General features: G+C 37.6%; 1 protein-coding gene across 1 annotated transcript; it reads left to right on the forward strand.

The window, feature by feature from the left end:
- Window positions 1-42: 42 nt before the first annotated feature.
- On the forward strand, window positions 43-15,938 carry lds (transcription termination factor lodestar). Its single transcript, XM_090112293.1, has 20 exons — window positions 43-299; window positions 382-465; window positions 1,585-1,662; window positions 1,832-2,706; window positions 2,941-3,297; window positions 4,639-4,845; window positions 5,200-5,329; window positions 5,537-5,656; window positions 6,004-6,204; window positions 6,783-6,896; window positions 7,005-7,204; window positions 8,199-8,408; window positions 8,554-8,745; window positions 9,990-10,125; window positions 10,431-10,636; window positions 11,361-11,541; window positions 11,804-11,967; window positions 12,243-12,400; window positions 15,099-15,274; window positions 15,627-15,938. Exons 1-19 carry the CDS (start codon window positions 134-136, stop codon window positions 15,253-15,255), a joined length of 3,936 nt encoding a protein of 1,311 aa, XP_089968419.1. The 5' UTR covers window positions 43-133; the 3' UTR covers window positions 15,256-15,274; window positions 15,627-15,938.
- The last annotated feature ends 837 nt before the right edge of the window (window positions 15,939-16,775 follow it).

The following is a 16,775-nucleotide window of genomic DNA, read 5'->3' on the forward strand; positions in this document are numbered from 1 at the left end:
TCGGTCAACGTTCATGTTGCTTTGAATTTGAAAATTATTATTTTGAAATTTCGCAAACTGTGTTTTAAAAGAAAACTTGCTCGTTTATTGGAACAGATTGGAACATATTGCATATACGTTAATATATTTTAAAATGGAAAATTCCTTCTTCGAATATCAAGACCAAACTAATGGAGATGGAGAATCAAGCTGTGAAATCGACGACAGTATTGTGGAAGAATCTTTTGCTCCAAAGAAGACACCAGCGAAGAAAAATGTTACTGTATTTGTACCTGAATCAGATGATTCAGTTTCTGAGGGTAGGATATTTGTTTACACACCAAGTTTTATAACTTTATTCCATATTCTTTCAAGTTATTGATGATATGAACTTTTTTCAAGGAGAATCAGATCACGCCTCGGGTTACACCAAGAAATCATTAAAAAACACAATTGAGATGCATATCACCAGTTGCAGTGATGAAGGTAATTAAATATATTTGTGTAGGTAAAAAAGCATATCAAAGATAACTTTTAAAGTATGTAAGTATTGTAAAGAATGTGTCACTCAAGAGTTGGACTAAAATAGTAAAGAGTTGAATATGTAATCAATAATGTATTGGATTAGTGGTAGGCTGATACATAATAACATCAAGCAAACTATAACAATAGATTATAGTCATAAGATTGAGTACATACAGTGCCGGTGTAAGGTCCACTGACACCCCGGGCGAAAATATTGTGGCGCCCACTTGATGTGTTCTGAAGGTTTGCACCTGGAGAGGCAAGAGACTCCAACTTCAGACCTTGGCGCCCCCCAGAATTTGTCGCCCTGGGCCATCGCCCCCCCCTAACGCCGGCACTGAGTACATACAGAGAACAGAGATAGGTTTAATTCTTATAATTATGTATGCTACATTATTAATTAGGTACATAATATAATAACACCTTCTTCATGTCAATATTAGTATCAGTAATAAAATTTAACTCATCCCAAGGGATAGATCAAGATCTATTACTCATTCCATTAGTAATGACTTTTTATAGTATGTATAAATTATTTAAATTTTGAGAAAAGGTAAAGCGCTCATATGATGTTAGTTTCTGGCATAGTCTGAAAGTTTATTGAATACTTTATAAGAAACTAGACGTCCGCCCCGGCTTCGCCCGTGGTACATATTTCGCAATAAAAGGTAGCCTATGTCCTTTCTCGGGTATCAAAATATCTCCATACCAAATTTCATGCAAATTGGTTCAGTAGTTTAGGCGTGATTGAGTAACAGACAGACAGACAGAGTTACTTTCGCATTTATAATATTAGTATGGATAAAAATAGAGAAAGAACATAAAACAAGATTACACTTTAAAATTGTTATAAATATCTATACTAATATTATAATGCTGAAGAGTTTGTTTGTTTGTCTGAACACGCGAATCTCATCAACTGCTTGTCCGATTTGAAAAATTCTAAATTAGGCTATATACCATCACGCTAAGACCAGCAGGAGCAGAGCCACGCGGGTGAAACCGCGAAGCGCAGCTAGTATTATATAAATCATGTTTTAATTATTCAACTTACATATTATGAAAATTGTTAATCCATAGATTTAAAGAAAAAACCAAGTGTTGCATCAGCATTTGCCTCTACAAAAAAAGTTATTTTAAGTTCATCTGAGGATGAAGGTAAGTTTATTGTAGATTTCTTTGTGTAAATTAATTTGCCATATGGTATCAATATAACTAAGGTGATTAAGAAGTTTTGTCTCCGTTTCATATCTTAACACAATTATACATTTACTTATTGACTTTTAGATTTTTATATTTATGGCATATGCTTTCATTTTTTACACAGATTCTCTTCCAAAAGTCAATGTATCAACAAAGTTATCAGTTATGTCAAATGACTCGTTAATTATACGTAAAAATAAAAAACGCATTATGTTATTAGACTCCGATACAGACAATTCACTCATAATATCCAACAATAGGCAAAAGAAAAAATGCCTAAAAAATACACCGGCCAAAAAAAGTTTATCACCTGATACAAAATCCCTTATATATGACACAAGTAACATGAGTTACGAAAGTATTAATAGCGCTGAAAGTGGTGATGATACAGATGAAGATGAAGATGATGGTGATGACGATTATGACGATAGTGATGACGAAGTCAAAATTAATAATAGTAAAGTTGATAAAAATTATAAGACTAAAAATGACAGCCAAGACCATGAGATAAGTCAAAATGATAGTATAGCAAATGAGAGTACTGACGCAATAGATACACAAAAACGTGAAAGTGTACATAGTATAGACAATGACTCAGATGCAACTGTTGATTATGATAATGATGATCATGCAAATAATAAAAGCAGTGACAATGCGGAGAATAAATACGAAAGTGGACGTAAAAGAAGTGTAAATGCAGACACTGATGGGACAGTAGATGATGATAATGCCAAAAATAACAGTAAAAATGAAGCTGATGATAATACGAAACATAAAGATGTTCGTAAAATCAGTATTAATAGTAAAGACAATGACACAGATGGAACAGAAGATTACGATTACAGCAAAGGTGATGAAAGTAAAGATAAAAGTAATAAGAGTGAAGATGATGAGAATGATGATCAAATGTTCATGTCTCGAGCTACGCGTATGAGCATCATGGGCATCGTGCCTAAGGACAATGAAAGTGACGATTCAGATTATATACAATCAGATAACGTAAGTATAGTTGCAAAAATTATACTTCCTACTTACCTACCTATATTTTTTTTTAATTTATTTGTAAGCTAACAGCACTATTATTGTTACAATACACTTTAAAGTTTAAATAGAACATTTTTCTATTATGTGTGAAACTCTGCATGTAAAATGAGTTATAGTTGCCCAAATAAATGACTATTACCATAAATAATATGAATGAAAATTGAAAAAATAAAAAAAGTTTATTTTTAGTCACGACCAAGTTCGTCCGCAAGCATGGGTGACTTACCGGACACCGGTATAAACGTTACCAAAACACAATCGAATCAATCAAACGTAGAAGATTCTAGAATTTCGTGTTCACCCTTCTCGAGCCCCTTACGTGACGTAACCAATACGGAGTCGCCGAAAAATGACTCTTATAATAGTAGTAATAGTGCGCAAAATGATGTGGTTGATCTAACCCAAATGATCGAGCCTGACTTGAAAAGTACAATTAAGAAAAGATTGAATGCACAAGTTAAGGAGAATATGATAGATGATGACGTCACGATTATCGACACGAAGCCCGAAGTGATAGCTCTGAGCAGCGACAGTGAAGATGATGACGTAAGTAGTTAATTTCTAAATAATTATTATCAAGTGCTGAAATATTTGTTTTGAAATATTGTTGCAACTTATTTGTTCTAGAAAATCTAAAGATCAAGAATGAATGTTCTTTCTGCATCGAGACACATGATTTGAATTTTTTTAGAAAACTGTGTGTGTAAATATATACCTCACATTAATAATAATAGTGAATATAAGTTTACTACACGATTTAACCCCTTGACCACCGAGCGGCCCGATCCACGACACAATAGATTTTCTATTGTGTCTGTGATTCCGGGGGCTGAGGCATTAAACGTCTATACAAATTCCAATACATATAACGGTACAATTTTTATTATTTAAAAAAATCATATTAAGCGGATCAGATATGACACACGTAAAATTTATAAAATCCATATGAAATAATTTGAAATAATAATTGATTGATTGATATGTTAAAAAAATATTGATGATGTTGATTATTTTTTCATGTCTCTCTTAATTTTTTTTTAATTCCGGACATAATGTTACATACACACATCGAAATGTGAAAAATTAAAACTAAGTATATACGCTTACGGAACGAATATTGCCAGATTAAATTTCGTAATAAAATGTGTGGAGAATTGAGGGTAGATCGAAATGTTAAATAACGTACTCGACGGTTATTTAGATTAGATTAGTAATGACGGTTAAAATTTGCAGTTCACTTTATCTAGTTTTAGTTTAAATATAAGTGCAATTTTTATAGAAGCTGGATTCTTCTAAAATAAGTAAAAATGCCTAAAATTGTAAGTAGATGTTTAATATTGTAAAACCAATTTTTTCTTTTATCATTTTTCGTAATTTGTTACGTTTTTAAGTATACATATTTCAATTCATATGATAATGTGAAAGATATACTATAATTAATTTTAAACAATACGTTTTATTTTGAGTAGAATCATAAGAAGTAATAATAATTCAAGAATTTTTTACTTTTAAACGAATGTACAAGTTATAGAACTTGTGATTCTAAAACTACGTATAACCTAATTTTTTCGAATTAGTTCTTACTTCCTAACCGTCTGAAATTGTATTCTACTTTAAAATGTATAACAAACAAAACAATACGTCTTGATAAGTTTACTTAAATATACATGTGATATATATTAAATAAATGAACATTACTTTCTAAATGAAAAAAAAAAATAATTAACATATTTTTTGGCTGCGAAAGTAATTAACCGTATTTTTTAATAATTAAAATAATAATATTTGACCGTATTTTAAATTATTAAAATATTTTGCCAACCAGTATCCTTTTTTCTATACATTTTGACCAAAGTATGAAATATTGTTCCATACTTTTTCTCATAGCTGAAGATAGAAAAAACCACCACCCCCACCACCAAGAAATCTCCAAAAAGGGAGAAACAAGAGGCCACGAAGAAGCTGGGCAGCGACATAAAGCAGTACCTCGTGCCGCCGAGCTATCCCAACCAAGTGGTATATGTGATGAAACATGTTAGAGAAAATGAGTTAAATAAGTTGAACGGGCTGAAAGAAGACCTGCAGGGTGTCAAGGTTTGTTTATATTTGTCAAAATTTAAAATCTTTTTATCTTTGTTAATCTTTATAAGTAATTCTGAAAGTTGATTGTATCTAGAAGATTCAACAAGAAACTCAATACTTATCCTTTTTTTACACTTGAATTGCAAACATTAGATTTTTTATAATAATCAAGGATTGTTCAAAATTTTGCTTTTTTTGCTCATTTCAATATTGTACTCTTTCTTTTTTGTAAGTACCTCTATTAAATTGTGAAATAAATAAGTAAAAAATAAATATAGGTATATAATATATTAGGCACATGACAGAAAATATAATGATTAAAAAAAAATATTATTTGTTCTTGTTTTATGTATTTTTTATAAATAGTTGCTCCTCGACACCATGGATCTAAACACGCTTCCCGATGGCGGAGTGAAGCTGATCGAACGACTCACAGCCCTGGAGGCGGAGGTTCGGAACCAGGGGGATAAAGTGGCCAATATGGTGGTCATACCCGGTAAGGAATGACGGATTTGTCGATTTTATTCTCTTTTGTTATTGTTTATAGGCATTTTTTTTCCTAGGAAATCAATTGAAAAGATCTGCTAATATTCAACATTTATAAATGTTTCTTTATTCTTTTTAATTTATGGTGAAAAATGTACAAATGAAAACAATTTACTACTACAACTACTAAAATGTAAAATTTTATTTATTATTTCAGATAATCCAACACCAGCGGACATAGCTAAAGATGGCTTTGAGAATAATGAGAAGGGTCTCTCTTGGGATGAACTCCAGAAAGTCAGCAATGCTGTGCAGCCCAGAATGTTTGGCAAACAGGGTAAATGTATATTAAAAAAAAATAATAATAATATTAGTGTTGTTATTTAAATGATAGTTTTTGTAAAGAAATCTTTTATTTTTTTGGATTTTTTCACATGATGTATTCACAGCACTATAATACTAAATATAGATACTAAATAAATAGTAAAGATACTGTTTTTTGTATTTTTTTAATAATTAAAAAAAAATACGCATTTTAGTGGTTTTACCTGTAAATTTTTCCGTTCTGTGAGTGAGGGATTTTATTGATTATGGAATTAAGACTGTAGTACCATACTTTGTATATTTTATTCTTGAGCCTACGTTTTTTATTACTTTTTTTTAATTTTCAACATATTTGTCTAGCGATGGCAACCCACATGGCGGAGCGCAACGTGATCATGGACCGGTTGCGCGACCTGTACGAGTCACTCGCGTCCCGGCCGTCGGAGGAGACGCACGCGCCGCAGCCGCGCGCGGTGCGCACGCCGCTCATGCCGCACCAGCTGCACGCGCTCGCCTGGCTGCTGTGGCGCGAGACGCAGCGGCCCAGCGGGGGCATCCTGGGTACGTGTGCACTAGCGACACGAGCCACTCGCGTCCCGGCCGTCGGAGGAGACGCACGCGCCGCAGCCGCGCGCGGTGCGCACGCCGCTCATGCCGCACCAGCTGCACGCGCTCGCCTGGCTGCTGTGGCGCGAGACGCAGCGGCCCAGCGGGGGCATCCTGGGTACGTGTGCACTAGCGACACGAGCCACTCGCGTCCCGGCACGAGGTGGACACGCACGCGTGTACGCTGCGCACGCGCATCAATCATTTTACGTACAAACGAAACATGTTAATTTAACCAGAATTTGAAAAAGATAAATAAACATGCAAATGAAACATCTTCTTTCTTAATACTATTATAAAGGTGAAAGTTTGTATGGATGTATGGATGTTTGTTACTCTTTCACGTAAAAACTACTGAACCGATTACAATGAAATTTAGCACACATATAGAGGGTAACTTGGATTAACACAAAGGATAGGTTTTATCCCGTAAATCCCACGGGAACGGGAACTATGCGGGTTTTCCTTTGAAAACGCGGGCGAAGCCGCGGGCGGAAATCTAGTAAATTTATATATTTTTTTATTTTGCACAGCGGACGACATGGGTTTGGGAAAAACAATCACCATGATATCTCTTATGGCCTGCGACAAAGAAAAGAACTTGGACGACGATGACAGTGATGAAGAGGACAGGGGGAAGACTAGGGGTGAGTAATTATAATTATACTTCCTATTTTCATATTGCCTATGAAAATAAAAAGAATGTTACTCTCTTTTACACGCAGTCAATAATAATCCACACGTTGTCCCTTCAGCAATCCGCGGCGGCACCCTGGTAGTATGTCCCGCGTCGCTAATGTCGCAGTGGGCGGGGGAAGTGGGCAAGCACTGCGCCCCGCACGCGCTGACCGTGAGCCAGCACCACGGCGCGCACCGCACCGCGCAGGCGCACCGCCTCGCGCAGCACGACCTCGTGCTCACCACATACAACATCCTGCAGCGGGAGAGCGAGAAGGTGTGTAGCAGTGGGCCCCACACGCGACCGTCAGCCAGCACCACCCGCCAGGAGATCAGTGAAAAATAGACGGATAAGTGTTTGTTGCAATTTACATGGCACAATTTAGTCAGCAACATGATGCGTCGCGGTTGGCCCGCACTTCAAAACATCAACGTTCAACTGACATCATCAAACACTCGTGACGCGTTCAAACATTCAATCATTTAAATGGTCCTTCGAGCCGGATGACATTTCACAGTAACAAAGAGCAGTAAGTGCGCAGAGGGTATTATAAAAAAAAAAGCAAAGAAAAATGTACCTACAATGTACCCGCAAAAATTTGTATTATTACAATGAATAAAAACTTGTATTAAAGGTTGACTTTTCGTTGCAATAATACAAATATTTGCAACTACATTGTTTTTTAAGCTATTGCATAGCTTCTATCGCGGGCCTTGAGCGCGGGGACCGAATCCAGAAATTCCGTAACGAAAAACCTCACGCTCCACTCCGACGGACACGGCTTGAAGGCATAGCAAGCAATAGCTTTACCGCGGCAGTCCCCGAGTACCACACGTCTTTTGACGTGACAACGTCTTATAATTCGATAGAGCCGGCTGCACGCACGAAAAAACATGACTCATGCGGCGTTAACTCGCTCTGAGGCATTCTATGTAAGGCTTGAAGTGCAAGGAGCGTGGAACAAGCGACAAAGAAGCACAATCGGACGTTGTCACGTTAAACTATCGTCAGTAAACCGACTTTACAGACAACTAATTTTTGAAGTGAAAACTTCTTTAGCGGCGTTGAGCACTTTTTCTGTAATGGGTATAAAATCTTAAACTCGCGTCAGGACACGTGACCTGATCGAAAATGCGTAAGACGGATACCATTCCAAAATATCAAACATGCTCAACGTTAATAATCAAGTTTTCACTTCTGCCGGCACTCCCGGAGTGCAACCAGTCTTTTATTTTTATTTATTTGGTTTACCCACGTTTTTTGTCCCCAGAACGGCGTGCTAACCCGCGTGGTGTGGCGGCGCGTGATCCTGGACGAGGCGCACGCGGTCCGCAACCACAAGGCGGCCACTTCTGTGGCGGTGAGTGCGCTGCGGGCCCGCCGCCGCTGGGCGCTCACGGGCACGCCGCTGCACAACAAGGACCTCGACCTGTTCGCGCTGCTCAAGTTCTTGAAGTGCACGCCCTTTGATGAACTCACGGTTGGTTGATCATTTTTGAAATACAAAAAAAAAATATTTTAAAAACACACATCAACATAGGCATATTTGGTATTGTAACAAATATCTCAAAATCTATGGAGAATTTTGTAATGTTTAGATAATGTTAATAAAAATTGGCTCTTAGATGTGGAAGAAGTGGATAGACAACAAGAGCATGGGCGGACAGGAACGGCTGAGCACCATCATGCGCTGCGTGATGCTGCGCCGCACCAAGCAGCAGCTGCAGCAGCGGGGCCAGCTCGCCTGCCTGCCGCAGCGCTCCCTGCACCAGCGGGACGTCACCCTCACACCCCCCGAGCTGAACGTCTACCAGAAGGTGAGCACCAAGCAGCAGCTGCAGCAGCGGGGCCAGCTCGCCTGCCTGCCACAGCGCTCCCTGCACCAGCGGGACGTCACCCTCACACCCCCCGAGCTGAACGTCTACCAGAAGGTGAGCACCAAGCAGCAGCTGCAGCAGCGGGGCCAGCTCGCCTGCCTGCCGCAGCGCTCCCTGCACCAGCGGGACGTCACCCTCACACCCCCCGAGCTGAACGTCTACCAGAAGGTGAGCACCAAGCAGCAGCTGCAGCAGCGGGGCCAGCTCGCCTGCCTGCCGCAGCGCTCCCTGCACCAGCGGGACGTCACCCTCACACCCCCCGAGCTGAACGTCTACCAGAAGGTGAGCACCAAGCAGCAGCTGCAGCAACTTCAGTAGCAAGCAGTTACAACAGCAACTTCAATGCAGCAGCTGCAACAACAACTTCGATGCAGCAGCTGCAATATCAACTTCGATGCAGCAGCTGCAACTGCAACTTCGATGCAGCAACAACAACTTTGATGCAGCAGCTGCAACTTCAACTTCGATGCAGCAGCTGCAACGACAACTTCTATGCAGCAGCTGCAACTGCAACTTCGATGCAGCAACAACAACTTCGATGCAGCAGCTGCAACATCAACTTCGATGCAGCAGCTGCAACTGCAACTTCGATGCAGCAGCTGCAACTGCAACTTCTATGCAGCAGCTGCAACTGCAACTTCGATGAACAAAAAACATTTTTATTCATTCATTTAATAATAACTCCAGGTGTTCGAGCAACGAACAAATATTTTATTTTAAACATTTATTACTTATTATCTATAGCTACATTACATATTTCAATAATTGAGCAATAACGTAAATGAGGTCAAGCTGCCTCAGCATTATTATCGTGCGACGGTCGAACCGGCCGGAAAGCGCAGTTCTTCCATACCAGCGCCCGAGTGCTAATCTATCCGCTCGAATCCGCGTAAATTATATATAATTACTAGCGGTCCGCCCCGGCTTCGCCCGTGGTACATATGAAAAATAGATGTTGGCCGATTCTCAGACTTACCCGATATGCACAGAAAATTTCATGAGAATCGGTCCACCCGTTTCGGAGGAGTATGCAGACTAACATTGTGACACGAGAATTTTATATATAAGAATTAGCAGTATTTAAAGTGTTCCCAGTTGTCCCATTATATCATAGCATTATTAGCAGCGTTTAGAGCGACCTATATACAGTCCACTATCGATGTAATACGTAAACTGTACACCAGGTGCTGGTCTTCTCGAAGACTCTCTTCGCGCAGTTCCTTCACCAGCGAGCGGAAAAAGTAGAAGGAGCGATACACCAACCACCAAACAAGGATTCCGAATATGCGAAGATGCATAAAAGGATGATCGCTTTGCAAGGTAAGAAGAAAGGTTAACATTTATAAAGTAAAATAATTATATTTGGTACATTTTCAAATTTCCTGCATTAAATTATTCCAATTTTGGTCCTTTGATTGCAAATACCTTTCATTACTTTAGCAGTAGAAGCGGGCTGCTAAATTTTTTTTATGTTTCTACGATGAATACTTCAATCATCAATGCATATCATTGGTCTTATAACAATTTATATCATTTTAGAACAGTCGCCAGTTTCTAGACAGTCTTTTTTTTTAGATTTCATGACAAAACTGTATATTTTTACCATCATCATACCATACCACCAGGCGCGAAACCAGTAAAGTCCCACGAGATCTTGGTGCTGCTGCTGCGATTGCGTCAGGTTTGCTGCCACTGCGGGCTGATCGCGGCCATGTTGGACCAAGACCAGGACCAGGACCAGGACGTGGACCTGCAGCCGGACCCCGCTGGACAGGACCTACTAGCTGAACTCAATAAGCTCTCGTTGGAGGATTCTAGGGAAAGACGGAAGGTATTGATATATTTTTATAGTTGGTTTAAATTATTGAAATGCTTTGTAAATGAGATTTTTTCTAATATTTAATTTCTCAATATATCACTTAAGTCATACTATAACTTTACATCATTTGTTCATTTAAATATACTTTCTTTTGAATCGTCAATATGCTTAGTTTAATAATTACTATAATTAGATTTCCGCCCGCGTTGTCCAAAACAACAAATTACAGAATAAATTTTTCCCCGAAAATCACGCTATTGCGAACAGACAGACAGACCCATGTAGCAGAAGGATGTATTTTATAATATCTAGTGAATAAACAGAAAATTTACATTCATCAATTACTCAAGACTCGAAGGACCAATTCCGGTCTAATACAACTTTGGCACAGTTGCTCTTTATCATTGACTGGCCGGATGGCTTGATTGGTAGTGGCCCTGTCTTCCAAGCCAGAGGTCGTGGGTTCGATCCCCACCCGGGGCAAATATTTGTGTGATGAACATAGATGTTTGCTCTGTGTCTGGGTGTTAATTATCTATATAAGTATTTATTTAAAATTATATATGTATGTTTATCAGCCATCTGGTTTCCATAACACAAGCGAAAGCTTAGTATGGGATCAGATCGTGCCATGTGTGAAAATTGTCTCGAAATATTTATTTATTATTTATCATATTTATACGGAACCCACATTTTAACCAGTCTAACTCGCTCTTGACCGATTTATTTCCTCCAGAGTGGAAATACAAATAAGGAGGAAGAAGAAGAGGAGGGTATACAAGGGGAGGGAACTACAGCGGCAGAGGCAATACGTTCCGTGCTATCGCCCAATAACCCGGTGTTCAGACTTGATAAGCGATCCTCTAAGATCCAGGCGGTTATGGATTGCTTGCTCAATGAGATATTGCCGAATAAAGGTATGTTGATGTAATAATATATTGATAATAATAATAGGTGTGTGAAATGATAATTAATATTTTTTTTTTACTTAAAGATATTCACTTGTTAATACAGAATATATTAAGAAATGTTATTTACTGTAATGCTGTATGATTACGAATAAATAAATGAATAATTCATCAAGTATATAGGAAATCAGGGGACTGACACTAAACCAACTATATTTATAGAGAAAATTTTATTCAATCTTTAATTTTCTTGAATTCCAAACACTTCCAGGCGAGAAAGCAGTAGTGGTATCCCAATGGACGTCCGTGCTCAAGCTAGTGGAACAGGAGCTAAAGAAGGAGCGCGTAGACACGGTGACGCTGAGCGGCTCCGTGTCGGTGTCTGCGCGCGCGCCGCTCATTGATGCGCTCAACGATCCCAACGGGAAAGTGAGGGTATGTGGGGAGATTGGATGATGTGGATCAAATTAAAATTATTTATTTTATTTGCAATTGGTGTTAAACTAATTTGTGATTTTTTTTCTATAGCGATTTTGTTACAGTATTTACTGATTTATATCCATAATATTGAATTTATTAATTTTTTAAATTATGTCCATAAATTTTTATTTTTTTGATAATTGTTATGACCCAGTGTATCATCCCTGTTCGCTGTGACATGGACATATGGGACACCCTGTATACTATGTGATGCACGTGCACATATACAGGTGATGCTGCTGTCGCTGTGCGCGGGCGGCGTGGGGCTGAACCTGTGCGGCGCGAGCCACCTGCTGCTGCTCGACCCGCACTGGAACCCGCAGCTGGAGGAGCAGGCGCGCGACCGCGTCTACCGCGTGGGGCAGACCCGCCACGTGCACATATACAGGTGATGCTGCTGTCGCTGTGCGCGGGCGGCGTGGGGCTGAACCTGTGCGGCGCGAGCCACCTGCTGCTGCTCGACCCGCACTGGAACCCGCAGCTGGAGGAGCAGGCGCGCGACCGCGTCTACCGCGTGGGGCAGACCCGCCACGTGCACATATACAGGTGATGCTGCTGTCGCTGTGCGCGGGCGGCGTGGGGCTGAACCTGTGCGGCGCGAGCCACCTGCTGCTGCTCGACCCGCACTGGAACCCGCAGCTGGAGGAGCAGGCGCGCGACCGCGTCTACCGCGTGGGGCAGACCCGCCACGTGCACATATACAGGCATGTGCCCTGCAACTGTACGAGTGTTACGTCTACAGGGGAAAAAACAACACACGAACTCATCTCGCACTCAAATAACTGTTTATTGCATAATTATTTATCGTGCTCACAACACTATACAAACTCAACATATACAGATGCGAATTGAAAATGATTTCATTATGTTCACCATAAAAAAGAAAACAACAAAATATAACAAAAGCATTAAACATAGCACTGTATATAATTGTTACATATGCAGAACATGAGCATTAAACGTATGTTACAACATTGCACTGTATACGATTGATACATATGCAGAACATGAGCATTAAAGTTATAACAACATTGCACTGTATACGAATCATACATATACATACATATGCAGAACATGAGTATTAAACGTATTACAACATTGCACTGCATACGATTGATACATATGCAGAACATGAGCATTAAAAGTATTACAACATTGCACTGTATACGATTGTTACATATGCAGAACATGAGCATTAAAAGTATTACAACATTGCACTGTATACGATTGATACATATGCAGAACATGAGCATTAAAAGTATTACAACATTGCACTGTATACGATTGTTACATATGCAGAACATGAGCATTAAAAGTATTACAACATTGCACTGTATACGATTGATACATATGGAGATATGTACTCATTGCACTCTAATATGACTTTGTGTTAAACTTGTAACGAAATTATTAATGGTTGAACTACGTGTCAAAGTAAAATAGTTTAAAATTAACTAGTTAATGGGCTAAGAACAAAACATGCAATTAACAAATAACTTGCAAAAAACCTGGCTTATTTCTACGTTAGGATCAATGTTCCTATCTATTTATCTTTTCTTTACTTGTGAAAAAAACAACGAAATTCAAGAGATCATTCGATATAAAAACATTACAAATTTTATCCCACCGCTTTTTGTATAAGCCAGTCAAAAATATATTTCTGGTTAGCGCCAAAATGATTTATGTGCTGTCTCTTTTATATTTTATGACATCCTAATACAAGCTACGGTTAATTTAGCAACCCTGAAAAATACATCACTAAATAATTAACACCATACTAAAGAAGATAATTTGAAATAATATACGACTTCCGTTGACTTTCCTGGAAATTGGAATTCATTTCGCCGTGACATTGGTAGGTTTTGGCAAATACGCAATAATTTTGACCGTTTGAAAACCGAGTCACCAGTTCATTATCATTCATCATTGACATCTATTCACTGAACTAGCGATATTCTGGTGTTTTTAACCTATTTACAAAAGGACGTAAAATCTTTTTGTTGACTTTAGAAGAGATAATAAAACTCGGAAAACAAATCGTAATTCAAAATTCGAAAGTAGTTTTCATCTTTTTTTACCTTAGCATTTGCATACCTATGATCCAATGATTATAGACAGTCTAGTTGACAGTAATGATATATTTCTGGTTCGATTCCCACCCAGGGCAAATATTTGTGTGATGAACATAGATGTTTGCTCTGTGTCTGGGTGTTAATTATCTATATAAGTATTTATTTAAAAATTATATTTGTATGTTTATCAGCCATCTGGTTTCCATAACACAAGCGAAAGCTTAGTATGGGATCAGATTGTGCCGTGTGTGAAAATTGTCCTGAAATATTTATTTATTTATTTACTAAACAGAATAGAAGCATAAATGTTTAATTTTAAAGGAATAAGAATTTTTAAGCACTGTTGTTAAGAAAATAGCCAAGTATAGGTCACAAAAGGATTTAAAGAAGAACATTTGGCCATAATAGGTTTGAATAAATTTTTTCAACAAACCTCAGAAAAAGACATGGCCCATAACTAGTATGCAGTTTGTGAATGAGAGGATATTATTATTAAAAATATAACAGTGACGAGTGAGTCGCCTGAAGCCAATGTTTGTTTAACGTCGGCGGACTGTCTGCGATGAATGAAGGCAAAATATTGATATAAAAAATTTGGCACATTCGTCTGTTTTAATTTATGTCATGATATATATCTTGGAAATTGAGAAAAATTTGGTTTTGTATATATGGAAGATTTTTTTTCAGATCGAAGTTGCAATATGGATACTTTGGTTTTTCCTTTTTTAGTTACGCCAACTCTACAATTTATAAGTTATACGTTTCCTGAACGTTTTTTTATATGTTAAAGTAAAATTTAACAGTAAAACAAAATGCCATATAATCAAATATACTTAATCTTACTTAAAAATTAAAATTTGGTAAATTTCATGATTCCTGTTTTAAAAGTTATTCACTCTTCGTTGTGATGTGTACATAACAACAAAATAGAAAAACATCATATTGCAAAATTGTAATGTTTCAATATCTAGAGACCTACAATATCTCGTCTTCTTTACGTAATTTTCTTGACAGATTCATGTGTGTGGACACAGTGGAGCAATCGATCCGTAAATTACAAGAAGCAAAACTCGAAATGGCTGAAAACGTGCTGACTGGCGCTCGACACGCAGCTTCCAAACTAACCATTGAAGATCTCAAGCTGCTGTTCAATATGGGGCCGCAAAACTAGGGTGGAACTGCTGAAAATGGTTAGTATTTCACTGAGGGAACCTAGTTTAATCTCAAAATCTAGGACTGGTTAAAATCAACCCAATAATTTGTTTGGAACTATCAGAATCACGCCAATATGTTATTTATTTATTTAGTTATGCTTCGATTAGAATCACTCAAATGCGGTATTCGCAAATGGCTAGAATCACCCCTACCATATTAAAATTCTGGTTAAAATCAAATCAATATGTTATCTTGATCCAGTTCAAGAGAATCACCCATGCTTATATCTGTAATTGATCTAATCGTCGTTATCATTGTTACCAATACACGAATCAGTTTCACAATCATAAAGATGTGTGATATTTGAAGATTTTTTTTTCTTTTCAGGTTAGCCAGGAGCCTGGATGGACCCTACATTACCAATTGAACAAGGAAAAATATTTTGTCAAGATTGTTATATTTAAAAAAGTTTTCATATTTTTATATCATCGAGAATTGAAGTTATAACATCAAAATTGTCTGCGATTTAATAATAGTTGTAAATACATTATATTTGATGCTTTGTAAATTGTCTTTATTTTTAAGAGGCTCGTTTTGCAGTAAATAAGAACACTTCAGCACAATAAAAGTTAAAATTAAAAATTACAATGGATAAAACGCGCCAAATATAAATAATAATGATAGGAATTAGATTATTACAATTACTTATTTTTATTATAAATGTTTAAATAAATGATTATTTGTTATTGTTGTTTTATTTTTTTATGTTTCCACCCTTTTAAAAATAACAATGGAATGGTATAGACTATTGGTATAGTCTGTAACAATAATATAGTTAATAGGAAATTAGAATTCTCATTTCTTATCTGATAAAGTGGCTCAACCATAGAAATCTAAATAACAAGACACTAGAAGTCGTAAGCGTGCGTGACCTTGTCGCCACTCAGGTGATTTGCACATCACCAGTGCATTCGTCACTGTTCAGTTGCTCTGGAGACGTATGAGTGTATACATGGTGTGTTTTTCCAACTCCCATTGCGGAAATTCTTCCACAAGTTGTAATTATACTTATAAAGGAATAATATTTCATCGGAAAATATTTTTTTTAGAAATAATGCCGTTTTTCCTTAAAATTATAGAATATTTACAAGTATTACGAGTGTCACCATAGTAATCGAAATAACAATGAATGACACAGTCTACCATTCTTATTATCACGTTTGTTCGTATTGGAGCAAAAAGTCTCATATACTTAGGGATGTTATTCTAAAATAAACTGTAAATTCGTGCGTTAGGATACATATTCAAAAGCTTAATTTAATAGTTAAGTTAGTTTTCACTAAAATCGAGCTGTCCAATAAAAGGCATAGTTTACTTGTGTGTACTGTTTAGCTTTCGGTTTGAATGTGTTGATTTTGGCGACAGCGGTTTTCATACGAATTATGACAATAAAGCACTTCTATGTGTCTTGTTATTTAGATTTCTATGGGCTCAACTTTACGTAAGTAAATCCTAATGAGAGCTTTCATTCTCTAG

Source organism: Colias eurytheme, chromosome 18 (genome assembly GCF_061535395.1).
Source record: "Colias eurytheme isolate Ceu_HAF_F1 chromosome 18, ilColEury1 Martin Lab GWU primary, whole genome shotgun sequence".
Lineage (NCBI taxonomy): Eukaryota > Metazoa > Arthropoda > Insecta > Lepidoptera > Pieridae > Colias > Colias eurytheme.